At 46.3% G+C, this 17,829-nt stretch overlaps 1 protein-coding gene across 3 annotated transcripts in view; it reads left to right on the top strand.

Moving 5' to 3' along the window:
- The window catches only part of PIKFYVE (phosphoinositide kinase, FYVE-type zinc finger containing), a 1,212,885-nt gene that overhangs the window by 968,758 nt on the left and 226,298 nt on the right, over window positions 1-17,829 (top strand). For all 3 annotated transcript variants that reach the window (XM_069225943.1, XM_069225942.1, XM_069225940.1), the window contains one exon: window positions 1,909-2,003. In XM_069225943.1, coding sequence (XP_069082044.1) covers window positions 1,909-2,003 — 95 coding nt within the window. The remainder of the gene's footprint in view (window positions 1-1,908; window positions 2,004-17,829) is intronic.

The raw sequence follows: 17,829 nt of genomic DNA, 5'->3' as shown, positions 1-17,829 counted from the left end.
GAATGAAGAGCTATTTTGCTCCACATTTGAGTCCACCCCTAAAATCCTCCACTTTAAGGAGGTGCTCCTGCGGTATCCATTATAGAGGTGAGGAATCTGTGGTTAGAAATATCCTTCAGAAAAAAATAAGTTATCTCTGGTAATTCTCCTTCTGTTTGATAGTTTAATGGCATATTCCTCCTCATTCTGTGGTGCAGACTCATTAACATCTTAATAAGGTCCCAATTTGAGATCAACACGCTGCCATCAACAGTTTGTTGTAAAGGCTTTACGTCTGAAGGAACAAAAGAAAAATGTTTGCGAAACAGACCTCAGAACACAAGCATGGTGCTTATATGTGTCTTCCTACCATCATACCAGGACGGTACAGTCTCACCACTGATTCATATGGCACCACCGGCCAACATGCAGGAGCATTGCTGGTAAAATTATCTGTATCCAGTCTTGGTCCTGGGATTAGTTCTGACAAGTGAGGAGTCTGATGTTAGATTATCCACTGGAAGAGCGTTACCAAATGTAAGTAACTTGTTCTTCTCTCTTTCACTACATGTACGAAAACAAGTATTTGAATTGGCAGAATGCTAGTGTCCTAGACACTTTGACTGAGAGTGACCTTGTTTCTTCTTTGGTGACTGGCTAACTGAGTAGAGTGCCTCCTTTGTGATATGCAAAGCTAAGGAGGTCTTGGATTTGCAGCTGCATAATGTGGAAACAGACTAATTTACTTATGGAAATTCTCCAACCTGGTACCACATTACCTGAGGCCCTCAGACTTTTTATGGCATGACCCAAACCTTGTTATTCCCCTCCGGTTAGTTTCCTAATTGTACAGTGCCATAGTCTGCTCCTGTGGACCCCTTCCACTGTCGAGGTTAATCCGAATGCCTTTCCCACAGCGTCTCTGAACAGGAAGTCAAAACAGATTGGTACTTTGGGCAAATGTTTGTTTGGGTTTCTTCTGCCAGTCTGGTCCCCGGGTCCTTGAATGCAGTATGCCTCTTGGGCCATTGCGCTTCTGCTCTTTGGTATGACAAATCCATTTTGTCTGCCGCTCTTGAGAATTTCTTTTGACAGTCGGAACACCATGGCCAGGATTTTCGACAGATATATTCTTAGGGTCTGCTTTGACTGCACAGGTTGTCTCTCTCGCTCCCGCCATGTGCTACCAGTGTGATCATTTGTTAGCAAACCTGGATGTCTGCCACCAGCTTTTGCAGTGATGGCTAAACTTTATTAATGGATATGCCATTCTATGGGCCAAACTGGGACATGGAATGCAGGATACAGATACACTGATACAGCTCACTTAGGTGGCTTCTATTTGTGACTGTGTTGTCACATCCAGAGGCTGTGTAGAGTCAAAACAGATGCTGATGTTGCCACCTGTTAGCACGCAGGGGATGTATTGCAGACATTTCCGGGTCCATTATGACACCCAGGAGGATTCAATGGATAAGGAATTTGTGGTCAAAATCCTTTAGAAATAGCACTACAGAGGTAAGTAACGTGTTTAGCTGCAATGTATTCAGACTTTCAGCTTTGTTGTATGTTTAAAGGTATGGAAAAGAGGTTCTTTTTTATTTTTGCTGCTTTTAATTAACAATAAGAAAGAATGAAAGTCTGATGTGAATTTAATATGTAATGTTACAAGCAAATAAATGTATTTGTGTAATGTTGTCTATCATATCTTAAATAGATATATTTTCTTTACTTTCAGTATTCGCAATTCTAATTGTAAACCTACTATTAATCCTTTATACAAGTGAATGAAATGTGATAGTAGCCCTCAACAGTTGCAAGGTTGCCATGTCTGCATAGTTCATTTTCATATTACTCTACGTGAGGACAGTTGCTGCTATTGTTCAGATTCCGAATAATGACATTTTCTTACTTTTCTTTCTGTATCAGTAATTTAGACAGCCGGCTGAAGACAAGCAGTCCAGTACGAGTGCCTGAGACAAGTGCTGGTCAGGCGAGTCGCACATCTGAACCTGAACTACAGTGTAAGACTTTGGAGTGCAGTGCTATCTCTGCTCATCTTAAGCTATACCTTTCCCTGTTTTAGCCTGAACCAAGAAGGTGGATCATTGTATATCTGTTACACTGTTTGATGTCCATAGCACAGTGGGAGGTTTTCAAACCAGAGGAGATAGACATTCTAGAATTAAATATCTGCTCTTAAGATTGTGGATTCATTTAATAATGACTGGCTAGACGGTGGGAGTTGGAAAAAGAGTAAGTTGTGTTCATTAGCCTTCTTACAAGTTTGAAATTCAACAGAGGAATTTTAACCTTTTTTATGGCCCATAAATTTGGGTTAGTTGGAAATTGTGGACAAGAAAACAGTAGTGTTGGGGGGATCTATAAAGAGAATAAATATAGCACTAAATCATCCAATTACTATCTATTGTGTGAAAACCAGTATTATTGCCCGAGCACAGTAGTCATGAAATCTCCTAACATAAGTGTTCAATGACATGTGTGGCTGTAGATACACATGCTTTGCGTACTCCTGCCATTTAGTGTTGGGTCTAGAGTGCTGCAAGTTGTTTTTCTTCAAAGAAGCATATTCAAGTCACAGGATTGAGTGACTCGTCCGCCCTGGTGATACTGCGATTGGGCATTGACTCCTTTGTTAGATTGTTTTCTCTCTGCCATCTGTTTTGGACATGTGTACCTTCACTCCGTCTTCCCCCTCGCTATGGTTTTGAAACCTTTTATTCTGTCTTTTGCTCCATTGATGGTATTGTTCTCTATGATGTTTTTCTCACGCTCGTCTCACTCTGTCAGTCCGAGAACTGATTGCACACCCTTTGGGGCGCCCTTGCCCATTTGGGCTTATCTCAACATGTGACACTGACCAGAATGCTGTCCTGATGGCACGGACGCCGTTTCACTTCTGTCCTCAGTGCCATGCAAAATACCCACTAACCAACCAACATCTGGTGTGTAACCTATGCCTTTACCCCGACCATCAAGAAGCCTCCTGTGGCGCCTGCAGATCCTTCTGATCGAAAAAAGACCCTCCGGAACCAAAGAGCTTGTTGACTGGAGATGGTACAGAAGACTCCGGAAGACACTCCTGACATCTTCAGGGAGGCGCACGCCTTGAAGGAGTGAGCACATGCCTGCTACATCTGGGACTCTGATGTCCAGTTGGATATTGAAAGCCACGAGGAGACATTGGCGCAACCAGTGAGTACTGTGGCCCTCCTGCCCCCCTCTAAAGCTGCCAAAAATCCTCTTACCGAGGTTGCAGGACGGCCACTGCCTCCAGGTGATGGTAAGTTCCTTAAAACAGGCTTGGATGCCCTATTCTTCAGCTCGGCATCTAAAATTGCAAAGGCCAAGCATCTTCGGCATCTCCCTCAACATCTTCGATCCGAGCTGTTGTCACCATTTCCACTCAGCCGAACAAGCTCCACCTCCGCTTCGGCTCCAACAAAAAGACACCAACCGAAATCATCTGTGTTGAAAACCAGGGATTCAACATCTTAGGAGCCGAAAGACTCTAGTCAATCTTCGGCCACACCTTCTCCCTTTGAACCTGTTTTGGAGACCATTGATGCTCTTCAGCACAACCTCCACATCCAGGAGGGTACAGGGCACATTATTGCTTCCCCCGTCACCTTCAACAACAAACTGTCCTTTCAGGAGGCTGTGGATACTTCACCACTTCCAGAGAAGACTTAGGACAAGGCTACCACCACCATTCTCAAGCCTTTTCCTCTTCCTCCTCCTCAGACATCTCCACCACCTCCACTCCCTGCTTCTCCTTCTTTCTCCCCTCCTAATTCACCTGCCTCTCCTCCTGCAGGACGTCTAACACTGCAGGGTTCCCCTTTATTCACTGTAGTAGTTTTGGGTGGGACACAGTAGGACTCCGATCCATGGGACACATGGGACCCTGATTGCTTGATTTCCACAGATCTGGCTTTATACCCCGCACGACCCTCACCACCAGAGGATGCCACATCCTACCAACAGTTAATAGCTTGAGCAGTCGCTTTCCACAATCTTGAGCTGTACACGGGACCCCATTGAGGAAGACTTTCTATTTGATACCCCAATGTCTGCCCATGGGGATATCAGGCTCTTTGTCATGCTCCTTGGCATGCTTCATTATGCAGACAAATTTTTTAAGGAACCAGTCCACTCTAGGGTTATCACCCCAAGAGTAGACAAAAAGTACAGAGCTGCTTTCTCTGATCCACCTTACAAAAGATCAAAGGTCCCTCCAGATTCTGTTGTGGCTACCACTAAATTCAAATGGGCCAATAGTCATGCCATGGGGACTCTCCTCCTCTAGACAAGGGGAGCAAAAAGATTGACGTTGCAGGTAAGAGAGTAGCTGTGCAAGCAGCCAATAATCGGCACATCACCAACTCACAGGCTTTACTTACGAGATATGATCGGGCTCATTGAGATGAGATGGAGGAAGGTCCTTCAGTATCTCGCAGATGAGCACCAAAAAAGAGAACAACAGGTTGTCACGGAGGGGCAAACAATCAGTAATAACTCCTTCAGATGTGCCCTACATGCGTGGACATGGCTGCACGCGGTATCAGCAACAGGATCCTATTAAGGAGACATGCCTTGCTTGATACTCAGGTTTTAAACCTGAGGTACTACAAGATGTATTCTATATACCTTTCAATAAGGAACATCTTTTTGGCTCTCATGTTTACTCCACCCTTGAGAAGCTGAAAAAAGACAGATACCACAAGACATGGGTGCTTTACAGTCCCCCTCCGAAAAAGCTACTTTTCGTCACCCCATATTCAGAGGGGGTTACAGACCGAAAAGCACAGAAGCCTCCAAACTCAACCCAGACAGCCATCCAGTTCATACTCACAAGGATCCTCAATAGGAGCCTATAGAGGTAATAACACCCAAGGTAAGGCAAGAGCGCCACCATCCGCACCTCTACAACAACATCTTAACAGTGACCACCTACGTCTTCCAACCCCCCGCTCCACATCTGTCAGGGGATGACTTCAACCTTTCCATACACAGTGGGTCAACATCACATAGGACCAGTGGGTCCTTTTCATTATCCAACATTGTTATTGTCTGGAAGCATTAACACTCCTCCAAAATATTCCCCTTAATCTCACAAGCTCTCTCAAGAACACCTTTTTCTTCTCAAACAAGAAGTGCAATCCCTTCTTCTCAAAGGGGCCAACGAGCTAGTTCTGCCAACGCACAAGGAACAGGTGTATATTCCCTAAACTTCCTCATTCCCCAAAAGACAGCTTTCTCAGGCCCATTCTGGACTTAAGGCCCTTAAACCACTACATTTTATCAGAACACTTTAACATGGTTACTCTTCAAGATGTTATCCCCCTCTTATAACAGGGTGACTTTATGATGGCCTTAGATCTAAAGGAGGCCTACTTCCATACCCTGGTCCAACCTGCACACCGCAGATATCTCAGATTTGTAATTGTAGGCAAGCACTATCAATTCACGGTTCTTCTTTTCAGAGTCACCACAGCTCCCAGGGTCTTCACAAAGTGTTTTGCAGTAGTAGCAGCGCATGTCAGAATACAAAATGTACACGTATTCCCTATCCTAGATGACTGGCTCACCAAAACTAGCACATTACCACAATGCCAACATCACACTCAGATGACAGTGGACCTTCTGTACACATAAGTTTCACACTAAACTTTCTCAAATCCCACCTTCAACCTCGTCAGAAACAGCCTTATAAAGGAGCTGTTCTGAATGCAGAGTTGGGGATATCGTTCCCCAATCTCGCTCGTGTTCACAACTTTCAGTCTCTCTTACCTCATTTTCGAGAGAATTCATCATACATGGTCAGGACTGTGATGCCCTGTTAGGGATGATGACCTCTTGCATTGCCATCGTTCCCCACGTCAGTATCCACATGCGTCCCCTACAGCAGTGTCTGTCTCGTCAGTGGGCTCAATCACAGGGGCACTGGGAAGATCTAGTGTTGTTAGACCGCCATACTCACCACTCTCTTCAAAAGGGCGGCCTTTTCTAGACCCTGTGTGTCGGATCATTCTGACTGCAGACGCGTCACATACAGGCTGGGGCGCTCACCTTTAAGAACTCCGAGTACAGAGCCATTGGGATACCATCATCAATTCCTACATATCAACTTCCTCAAGCTTCAGGCAATATTTCGAGCCCTGAATGCATTTCATCATCACCTCTCTCAAAAAGTTGTACAAGTTGTAGGAGGCTGGCCTGGCTTACAGTGGGTACCTTGTGGTACTCACACCTTGTGCCTGGTCCAGGTATCCCTTATTAGTAGATTAGAAGTGTTCTAGCAGCTTAGGCTGATAGAGGTAGCTATAGCAGAGCAGCTTAGGCTGAACTAGGAGACATACCTACTATACCACTTATATCATGTGCTACTATATCATGTAGCACTGTATCAGAGTTACTAAAAATAAAGGTCCTTTTTTTTTGTGACAATATGCCAAAAGTATCTCAGAGGATATACTCCCTCAGGAGGTAAGTAACATACACAAAATGTATACACAAACCAAAATCAGGTAAGTAAACACTTAGGAAAGTAGTGCGAACACTGTAGAATCACAATAGGATGCAATAGGAGACAATAGGCCTAGGGGCAACACAAACCATTTACTCCAAAAGTGGAATGCGAACCACGAATGGACCCCAGGGATATTGTAGTTTAATGTGTAGAGGGTCGCTGGGAGTGTAAGAAAACCCTAAGGGTGTCCAAGATACCCCACCCCAACACCCTGAAAAGTAGGAGTAAAGTTACCCTACTACCCCAGAAAGACAGTAAAGTCGAGATAGGGGATTCTGCAAAGACAACAACTGACTGCAAAGCACTGAAGACGGATTCTTGGACCTGAGGGACCTGCAAAGGAAAGGTACCAAGTCCAAGAGTCACGCAAGTGTCCGGAGGGGCAGGAGCCAACTAAACCCCGGATGAAGGTGCAAAAGGGCTGCCTCCGGGTGGAAGAAGCCGAAGATTCTGCAACAACGGGAGGTGCTAGGAACTTCTCCTTTTGTCAGAAGATGTCCCACGGCGTGCTGGAGGATGCAGAGTTGTTTCCACGCAGAAAGACCGCAAACAAGCCTTGCTAGCTACAAGAGCCGCAGTTGAAGATTTTGGGTTCTGCCAGGGCCCAGGAAGGACCAGGAGGTCGCCCCTTGGAGGAGTAGACAGAGGGGGTGCTCAGTAACACAGAGAGCCCACGCAGAAGCAGGCAGAACCCGCAGAAGCACTTGAACAGGCGTTCAGAATATCTGAGCACGACGGTCGTCTCAGCACAACAAAAGAGGGTCCCACGAAGTCGGAGTCCAACTCAGCAAGTTGGGCAATGCAGGACGGAGTGCTGGGGACCTGGGCTGTGCTGTGCACGAAGGAAGTCTTTTAAAAGTGCACAGAAGCCCTAGCAGCTGCAGTTCACGCAAGACACAGGATTACTGTCTGGCGTGGGGAGGCAAGGACTTACCTCCACCAAATTTGGACAGAAGGGCCACTGAACTGTCGGGGACACTTAGATCCAGCTCCTGTGTCCCAGGGACCACGCTCGTCAAGATGAGAGGTGACCCGGAGGACCGGTGATGCAGAAGTTTGGTGCCTGCGTTAGCAGGGGGAAGATTCCGTTGACCCACAGGAGATTTCTTCTTGCCTTTCAGTGCAGAGTGAAGGCAGACAGCCCTCAGAGCATGCACAACCAGGAAACAGTCGAGAAAGCCCGGCAGGATGAGGCGCTACAATGTTGCTGGTAGTCTTCTTGCTACTTTGTTGTGGTTTTGCAGGCGTCCTGGAGCAGTCAGCGGTCAGTCCTTGGCAGAAGTCAAAGAGAGAAGTGCAGAGGAACTCTGGTGAGCTCTTGCATTCGTTATCTGAAGAGAAACCCACAGGAGAGACCCTAAATAGCCCTCAGAGGAGGATTGGCTACAGAGAGAGGTAAGCACCTATCAGGAGGGGTCTCTGACGTCACCTGCTGGTACTGGCCACTCAGAGGTCTCCATTGTGCCCTCACACCTCTGCATTCAAGATAGCATAGGTCTGGGACTAACTGGAGGAGCTCTGGGCACCTCCCCAGGGGAGGTTCTGGTCAGGGGAGTGGTCACTCCCCTTTCCTTTGTCCAGTTTTGCGCCAGAGCAGGGTTGGGGGGATTCCTGAACCGGTGTAGAATGGCTTATGCTTAAGCTTAGGCTTATTTAAGGAGTGCACCATCTGTGCCCTTCAAAGCATTTCCAGAGGCCAGGAGAGGCTACTCCTTTCAGGCCCTTAACACCTATTTCCAAAGGGAGAGGGTGTAACACCCTCTCTCAGAGGAAATCCTTTGTTCTGCCTTCCTTGGACTGGGCTGCGAGGCCCCAGGGGGGCAGAAACCTGTCTGAGGGTTGGCAGCAGTGGTAGCTGCATAGAAAACCCCAGAGAGCTAGTTTGGCAGTACCCGGGCTCTATGCTGGAGCCCCGGGGATGAATGGAATTATCACCTCAATACCAGAATGGTATTGGGGTGACAATTCCATGATCCTAGACATGTTACATGGCCATGTTCGGAGTTACCATTTAGAAGCTTCACATAGGTATTGACCTATATGTAGTTCACGCGTGTAATGGTGTCCCTGCACTCACAAAGTCCGGGAAAATTGCCCTAAACAATGTGGGGGCACCTTGGCTAGTTCCAGGGTGCCCTCACACTTAGTAACGTTGCACCTACCTTTCAGTAATTGAGGGTTAGACATATAGGTGACTTATAAGTTACTTAAGTGCAGTGTAAAATGGCTGTAAAATAACGTGGATGTTATTTCACTCAGGCTGCAGTGGCAGTCCTGTGTCTGAATTGTCTGAGCTCCCCATGGGTGGCAAAAGAAATGCTGCAGCCCATAGGGATCTCCTGGAACCCCAATAACCTGGGTACCAAGGTACCATATACTAAGGAATTATAAGGGTGTTCCAGTGTGCCAATCAGAATTGGTAAAATTAGTCACTAGCCTGCAGTGACAATTTTAAAAGCAGAGAGAGCATAAACACTGAGGTTCTGGTTAGACGAGCAGCAGTGATACAGTTAGGCACCACAGAGGGAACACATGCAGGCCACAAACTTATGAGCACTGGGGTCCTGGCTAGCAGGATCCCAGTGACACATATCAAACACACTGGCAACATAGGGTTTCCACTATGAGCACTGGGGCCCTGGCTAGCAGGATCCCAGTGAGACAGTAAAAACACCCTGACATATACTCACAAACAGGCCAAAAGTGGGGGTAACAAGGCTAGAAAGAGGCTACCTTCCTACACTAGTCTGCGCTGACAACATGACAGCAATGTACTACCTTCAGAAACAAGGAGGACATGGTCTCTCCAATTGCCACAACTCTTTCAGACAATATAGAAATGGGCTCTCCACTATCACAGTCACCTTGTTGCAGAGTATCTCTCAGAAACTGACAGCGACTTTGCAGACCTGCTCAGCAGGATGCAGCAAAAACTCCACGAATGGGAACTCCACATCCAAGTCCTTCAAAAATACTTCAGAAAGTGTGGAATTACTCAAATAGATCTTTTCACCACAGCAGAAAACACAAAATGTCAAGACTTTGCCACCAGGTACCCACATCCTCTATCCAAGGGCAATGCTCTATGGATGAATTAGTCAGGTATATTTGCCTACTCTTTTCCATCTCTCTTTCTCATTCTATTTCTAGTTCGACGGATAAGGTAGACATCTCTCAACATGATCCTTGTAGCTCACACATGGGTGCGGCAGCCCTGGTTCACCACACAACTGGATCTCTCAGTAGTCCCCCACGAGAAGCTTCCCAGCAGGCCAGACCTTCTCACTCAAAATGAATATCAGGTCAGACACCCAGACCCCAACTCTTCCAACTTTGCAATATGGCTTCTGAGGTCGTAGAGTTTGGTTGCCTAGATTTGCCTGCAAAATGTGTGGACATTCTCAGAAATGCTCATAAACCTACTACCAGAGCATGTTATGCTGCAAAGTAGAAACACTTTGTTTGCTTCTGTCAACCCAAAGTCATTAATCCCATTAAAGCTCCTATCAGACATTGTCTGCTACTTGCTTCAACTAGAGAAAGCAAATTTAGCTTACACCTCCTTTCCCTTACATCTTGCAGCTATAGCTGCATATTTACAAAACAGACAACGTACATCCCTGCTTAGAATTCCAGTGATCAAAGTTTTCATGGAAGGCATAAAATTGATCATTCCACCAAGAGTGCCTCCTGTACCATCATGGAACCTCAATATTGCCCTTACCAAGCTCATGAGACCTCCTTTTGAGCCACTTCACTCATGTGCTCTTCAGTGCCTCTTATGGAAAGTGGCTTTTTTAGTTGCTATCGCATCTCTCACATGTTAGTGAGCTCCAGGCCCTAAACTTGGAAGAAGAACCTTTCTTCCAAATTCATAGGGACAAAGTGGTTCTTCACACTAATCCAAAGTTCCTCCTTAAATTGATCTCTCAATTCCGCATTAATTAATCCATTGTATTACCAGTCTTCTTTCTGCAGCCTGACTCAGTTGCCAAAAGAGCCCTTCACACTTTAGATGTTAAACATGCATTAGTGTTCTACATTGATGGAACTAAAGAGTTTAGAAGGACTAAACAGCTCTTTGTAGCTTTCTCAATACCACATAAAGGCAATGCAAAATCCAACAGCAGCTTAGCTATGTGAATAGTAAAATGTATTCAGACTTGTTAAGTTAAAGCAAAAAGACAACTTCCAGTCACTCCCAGAGCAGACTCTGCTAGGAAGAAAGAAACCACTATAGCTTGCCTTGGAAACATACCCATAGCTGACATTTGTAAGGCAGCTACATGGTCTCCTCCACATACATTTACAGAATAATATTGTGAAGATGTACTTGCAGCCAACAAGCCAATGTAGGTCAAGCAGTATTAAGAACACTGTACTAGTCAACTGGAACTCCTACAGGCTAGCCACTGCTTTCACAAAGGGACTGCTTTATAGTCTATGCAGAGTCTGTATATCTACAGCCACACATGCCATCAAACAGAAAATGTTACTTACCCAGTAAGCATCTGTTTGTGGCATGCAGTGCTGTAGATTCACATGCGCCCTCCCTCCTACCAAGATGCCTGTGACTGTTTCAGTTACTTTATACTTGTATATAGTTGTACATGTATATTTATATTTGCATGGGCATCTATTTTTCTATACTTCCTCTACACTTTTTTTCTCACCCGTCGACAGGATAACATTTTAATAAAGGTGTCGATCTCCATGTGCGTTATCACCGAGAAGGAGGAGTTACTCATTCCTGTGACTCAAAAATGCTTCTTTGAAGAAAAACAACTTGCAACACTCCAAACCGAACACTAGATGGCAGGAGTATGGAGAGCATGTGAATCTACAGCACTACATGCCACAAACAAATGCTTACTGGGTAAGTAACATTTTCTTTCCCGTTCATGAGCTTCCCATTTTTGGCCAGTTTTCCTCATGGAAATTTCATCAGCCTACAGCTGGTAACATGTTTGCGTGATATACACCAAGGAATGTTGTAAACCAGCATAACTTGTGATTTTCTGTTCATCCGAAAATGTGACTATCCGTCGATTTTGGGAACTCAGTCAAGTTAGAATGAGGACCCAAGATTTTTGCCTGATTTACTCTGGGGCAGCTGTAGCTGTTTAGGCAATTCCACATTTTTTTCAAATTATTTTCTACATGTCCATCAACTTCATTGACTATCCACTAATAGTTTAGATTTTTCCTAGGTTTCTTTTATTCCTCCTAGTCGAACCCTGACTCCTGCATCAACCTGTAGTATTTGCATCTTGTCAGCTAGCATTCTTGGAGCAATATAGGTGGCCTAAGATTGTTAAACTTTGAAAACATTTGTACTTACTTTTACATTTTAACTGCCGTCAGTAATGCAAGCCAAGTGCACAGCATCCCTTAATGCTTTCTCCATTGCAATAAAAGATTTGCATTAAGGTACTTTATATAAAAGTTCGAACAGGATGAACATCTGAATACAAATATTACCTTAGCAGCAGACAGTGCTCTCTCACAAATCCATAATGTGGTACTTTGAACTAGCAGTCAAGGGGTTGGTGCTGCAGAGGCTTAGGTCTACTTGTCCAGTGGATAAATAAATATGAAAGGTTTTCCTTGACCCCAGGCGGTATGTCCTGAGTGTCTGGTTATAGTAATTCCACTTCCGTGCCAATATATATTGGTTCATCTACCTTTCCTTTTGATTCAGACATTTTCTGCCCCACCACAATCCAGGTCAGTCATGCAGTAGCTATGGCTTCCTGTTTTTACTTATGTTTGTACATCTCAAGCCACAAGAGCAGGTACTTCTTGCAAGTAGCAGCATAGACCTACTTGGCTTAGTCCTACTCGAGCTCCAGTAGTGCATTCTCAAGTGACACAGTTTCAGTTTTTTTATCCAGCTCCATTAGCCAGAAGAAGACTATTACTTTACTCCTTATCACCGCTTTGAAGATTTCCTACAGGATGCCCTTGGATTGAATGGTATATTTGTTTAGCTGTAAATGTATATTTACCTTTGTCCTGAGGAAATCATTCAGAGTCCCAGACCATCTGCACATTTTCTTAGCAGGAAAACCCAATATGCCCCATCCCTAATGGCCTGTCACATCCATAGCAACATTAAAGTACCCAAGGAGCATTTGTCGAATGCACACCTTAAGACCACCATATCCATAGTAAGAGTCAGAGACCTGCAGATATTGACAGCTATTCTCTGATGCTTTTCAATCCACCTTGACATTTTGAAGTAACTTCCTTAATTTTTGCGATACAACCTTTCAATTATAAATGGGAAGAGCATTTTAAACATGATGTCCTCTTGAGCATTGGGTGAATCCCACTTGTAGAACAAAATTTTATCCATCCCTCCTGTATGAAGCTGGCTATCTGTGTAGTGCACCAATTTATGAGGGCACTATGCGGTTGGTCCAGGCGATCCTTATTGGTTTACAGGGTTATACATGACAATCCAAAAAGCTCTCTTTTGTGGTTTTGTGGGCAAGCAGTTAGGCTTATCAGGGGGAAGTTTGTTGTCCTCACAGAGGCAATAAATGAAAGACACACTCAAGAAGGACCCCAAGACCAATTGTTAGAAAAAGGCCTCTCCAGCTGGCACAGTGTGCCCACGACGACCTCGAACAACCTACAAAATAGGCGTTGGAACCTGGTAAACCTACTGTGTGATTTCATATGCATTTTTAAAAGTGACCGCCTATTAATTCCTATGGTGTGTAATCACGCACAGAAAGACTGCATTTATTAAAACTTCAAAAATCCATATCTTGAAAAGTACTTAACCAGTTTTGATAATCGTGGTCTTAAAATTTATATAAAAATCTGAAGTGTTTTTGTAAATTGGTCTCGAGGTATTCCTTTGAATGTGTGAGATGCATGATTGATACTGTGGGTACAACAAATGCTTTGCACTTTTCCAAGATTGGCCTAACTGCTCGACCAAGCTACCTCAGAAATTAGAGCATTAGGTAATCAGCTACCTCACAAATTAGAGCATTAAGTAATCTCATTTTTGGCTCTGGAAACCAACGTGTGGTTGCCTGGACCCCCTGCACAGTGTACCTTATTTTGCACACTACATAGAGGGCCAGCCTCCTCCAGCCTCCTACACCAACACGGGGGCTCAGGTCTTTTGAATCTCGGGATGTAGGGACACCTTTGGTCATCTTCTCCTCAATCCAGGGCAGGCGGAAGCTGAGGTGTCCTGGACTGTCGGGTTTGTCACTGGAAATGGCCACGGTAGAGGGGGGCCAGCAGATAGAGGCTGCGGGTGTGGACTGGGCCGAACCAACAAGTGGGCTTAGGTCTCACAAGGCTCGGGATGTAGGGGCACCTTTGGCCCTCTTCTTCTCAGTCTGGGGTGGCCAGGTGCAGAGGTTTACTGGATCGTCGGGTTTCCGTCACCGGAAGCCGATGCAATAGAGGAGGGGCCTGCAGAAAGGCTGCAGGCGTCAGCGAAAAGTCTGCAGTGGGCAGGCTCAAGATGGACTTTGTCTCTGGAGGGCCTAGGGACCAATCTGACACTCTTTGTCCACTTCAGCTCAGGCTAGGAGGCACAGGTGCAGTAGGGCTGTCCGCTGTCAGGTTTAGGTGGTCTGGAGTCTTCAAGAGTTCTTGAGTGTCTGCAGGAAAGTAGCTCCACGGGAGATCGTGGTGCTTTTAGAAGTGCAGGCAGTCCACCCAGGTTCTGGAGGCAAAGCAGCTGCTGGACGAGATGACTTTCGCACATTTGTCAGCTCTTTGGTGTCCTCCTTCTTTTTGGGGCCAGGGAATCAGTCCTTATGGTGTCGGGAAGTCACCTAAATACTGAATTTAGGGGACTTTAGGGATGTGAAGAGTAGTAGCCAATGGGGTGCTTATCCATGGGGTACGTACACCCCCTCTATGATCACTTCCTGTGGGCATATTCCTATTCTAGAAGGCCTACTTCCAACCAAACATAAGAAGGTGGAACCCTTCCTCGAGTGTCTAGCTCGGGTAGCCCACCTTAGGGGTGTGGTTAACACAAAGGTGGTACAGGCCTACTTCTCTCTGGAGCAGGCTTTGTTTCTGACCTCCAAGAGCCTGGTCTCTCACCTCCTGGGGGACAGAATCCTGTCTGGTGGTGGCAGAGTGGTTGAGACTAGTCAGCCAACACACCAATAAACTAGTGGGGTTCAGCAACACCTCTAAGGTGCCTTCTGGGTGCATGTCATAATAAATCCGAGGCTGGCATCAGCCTGGATTTTTTAAGACGAGGTGTTTGATACCAAACAGCATAGGGTTCAGTGAAGCCATTATGTGACTAGCTCACTTGTGTTGACAAGTGCCCATACCTTAAAATGGCTTCCCTGTTCACTTTTAATGCTCAGCAGTAGGACTGGACATTACTGGGTCATATCTGATCATGCCGATATGCCTACATATCAAATATAATCCACCTTGCCTTAGTGCTTCCAGACCTGCTGTAGGGGAGACTGACAGACATTTGGATGCAGTGATAGTGACATGGCACACAATGAGTGTGACATGTTGTGTTTTCACCTGTTTTGCACCAGTATACGCAGACTGCTGTGGCAGCTGTGTGCACCTTGTTTTTAGGTGGGTGCCTGAGGGGGGCACAATACATGCTGCAGCCGTTAGGGACCCTCTCCTCTACCCAGGCCCTAGGTACCAGGAGTACCACTTAATAGGGACTTACATTGTACACCATGTTACATGTTTTTGGGAAAGGAGCACTGGCACTGGGGGTCTGTGTAGGAATCTGGCTCCGTATATACTATATCAAAATGTGATATAGTGTGCACAGAGTCCAGGGGTTCCCCAAGAGGCTTGACAGATGCAATAATAGATAATACTAATGCTCTATTTGTGGTAGTGTGGTCGAGCAGTTAGGCTTATCAGAGGGTAGTGTTAAGCATGTGTTGTACACACACACAAGCAATAAGTGAAACCACGCACTCAATGACTTAACTCCAGGCCAATAGGTTTTTATATAGAAAAATATACTTTTGTTAATTTATTTTTAGAACCACAAGATTCAGATTGCAGGTAAGTACATTAAAGGGAAGGTACTTTGTATAGTAAAACTTTGAACCAAAACAGTAATGTACACAGTATTTCATAAAATGTCAATAAGCTATTTTAAAAGTGGACACTGCAATTTTCAACAGTTCCTGGGGGAAATAAGTACAGTTTAGTTATTACAGTAAGTAAATCACTTGCAAGTTCAGCCTGTGGGGCATAGTTAGTAGCCCACATTTGGGGGTTCAAGTCAACCCCAAACACCCAGCACCAGCAACGCAGGGCCGGTCAGGTGCAGAGGTCAAAGAGGGGCCAAAATAACATGGGCTCCTATGGAGACAGGGGGTGCTCCATTTCCAGTCTGCTGGTAGGTAAGTGCCCGGGTCCTCGGAGGAGAGACCAGGGGAGTTTGGTAGAGCACTGGGGGGCCCCAAGTTGGCACACAAAACACACCCTCAGCGGCACAGGGGCGGCCAGGTGCAGTGGGCAAACAGGGCATCGGGTGTTCTGTAGGTTTCAATGGCGGGACCAAGGGGTCACTCAGACGCTACAGGCAGATCACAGGGGGGCTTCTCAGGTCAGCCACTGACTAGGCAAGGGTGAGGGCCGCCTGCTGGTTGTTGCTGCAGGGGTGGTCGGTTTCTCACAGGCCAGGGGGCTGCGGGTGCAGTGCTTCTCCAGGCATCTGATATCTTCGTCCCGGGCAGTCACGGTCAGGGTGGTCCTCGGGATTCCCTCTGCAGGCGTCGTCGTGGGGGTGCAGAGAGATCAGCCCAGGGTGGACACATCGGCCGAATCGCTGGGCCCTCTGGATGCGTCACTGGGGTGCAGGTTCTCTGAAGTAGGAGACAGGCCGGTAGAGCTGGGGCAAAAGCAGTTGTCGTCTTCCTTCTTCTCTACGGGGTTTTTCAGGTCAGCAGTGCTTCTTTGTAGGTTGTCAGAAATCTAAAGTCCTGGGGTCAGGGTCGCCGCTAAATACTGAATTTAGGGTTGTGTTATGGTCACAGGGCAGTAGCCAATGGCTACTGTCCTTGAGGGTGGCTACATCCTCCTTGTGCTCCCTCCCTTTTGGGAGGGAAGCACATCCCTATCCCTATTGGGCTGAATCCTCCAAAACAAGATGGAAGATTTTCCAAGGAGGGGCTCACTTCAGCTCTGGTCACCTTAGGGATGGACCTGGCTGAGGGGTGACTCCTCCTTGTTTTTTTCATTATCTCCCCGGACTTGCCACCAAAAGTGGGTGCTGTGTCCGGGGGTGGGCATCTCCACTAGCCTTTGAGGCTCACTGCCAGGTGTTACACTTCCTGCAGGGGGAGCTGTGAAGCAACAGGACAGGCTTTTTTTCTGACCACAGAGTGCACAAGGGCACTCACCCCATGTGGTCAGAAACTCGTCTGGAAGTGGCAGGCTGGCACAGACCGGTCAGTCACACACTAACAATAGAGCTGACATACAGGGTCCATCTCTAAGATGCCCTCTGTGTGCATTTCTCAATAAATCCCAAACTGGCATCAGTGTCGATTTATTTTGCTGAGAAGTTTGATACTAAACTTCTCAGTATTCAGTGTAGCCATTATGTAACTGTGGAGTTTGTTTTTGACAAACTCCCAGACCATATACTCAATATGGCTACCCTGCACTTAGTGTCTAAGAATTGTCCTAGACACTGTAGGGGCATAGTGCTCATGCAGCTATTCCCTCGCCTGTGGTATAGTGCACCCTGCCTTAGGGCTGTAAGAGCTGGTAGAGGGCTGACTTACCTATGCCACAGGCAGTGGGTTGTGAGCATGGCACTCTGAGGGGAGTGCCATCTCAACTTAGTCTTTTTCTCCCCACCAGCACACACAAGCTGTGAGGCAGTGTGCATGTGCTGAGTGAAGGGTCCCCATGTTGGCATAATACATGCTGCAGCTCTTTGAAACCTTACCTGGCCACAGGGCCCTTGGTACCAGGGGTACCTTTTATAAGGGACTTAACTGTGTGCCAGGGCTGTGCCAATTGTGGAGACAAAGGTACAGTTTTAGGGAAAGAACACAGGTGCTGGGGCCTGGTTATCAGGGTCCCAGCACACTTCCAATCAAAGCTGGCATCAACACTAGGCAAAAGGTGAGGGGGTAACCATGCCAATAGTGGCATTTCCCTACACATATCAAAAGTGGCAGGCTATTTAAAGGCATTGTTTATAACCTCAGAGTGCAGACTCTCACCTCCAGGGGTCAGAAGCTTGTCTTGTGGTGGCAGACTGGACAAAACTAGTCACTCAGTACGCCAAGAGACTAGTGGCA

This window comes from Pleurodeles waltl, chromosome 3_1 (assembly GCF_031143425.1).
Source record: "Pleurodeles waltl isolate 20211129_DDA chromosome 3_1, aPleWal1.hap1.20221129, whole genome shotgun sequence".
NCBI lineage: Eukaryota > Metazoa > Chordata > Amphibia > Caudata > Salamandridae > Pleurodeles > Pleurodeles waltl.
The sequence above is the reverse complement of the archived record's forward strand: the minus strand, read 5'-3'. Positions and strand labels throughout refer to the sequence as shown.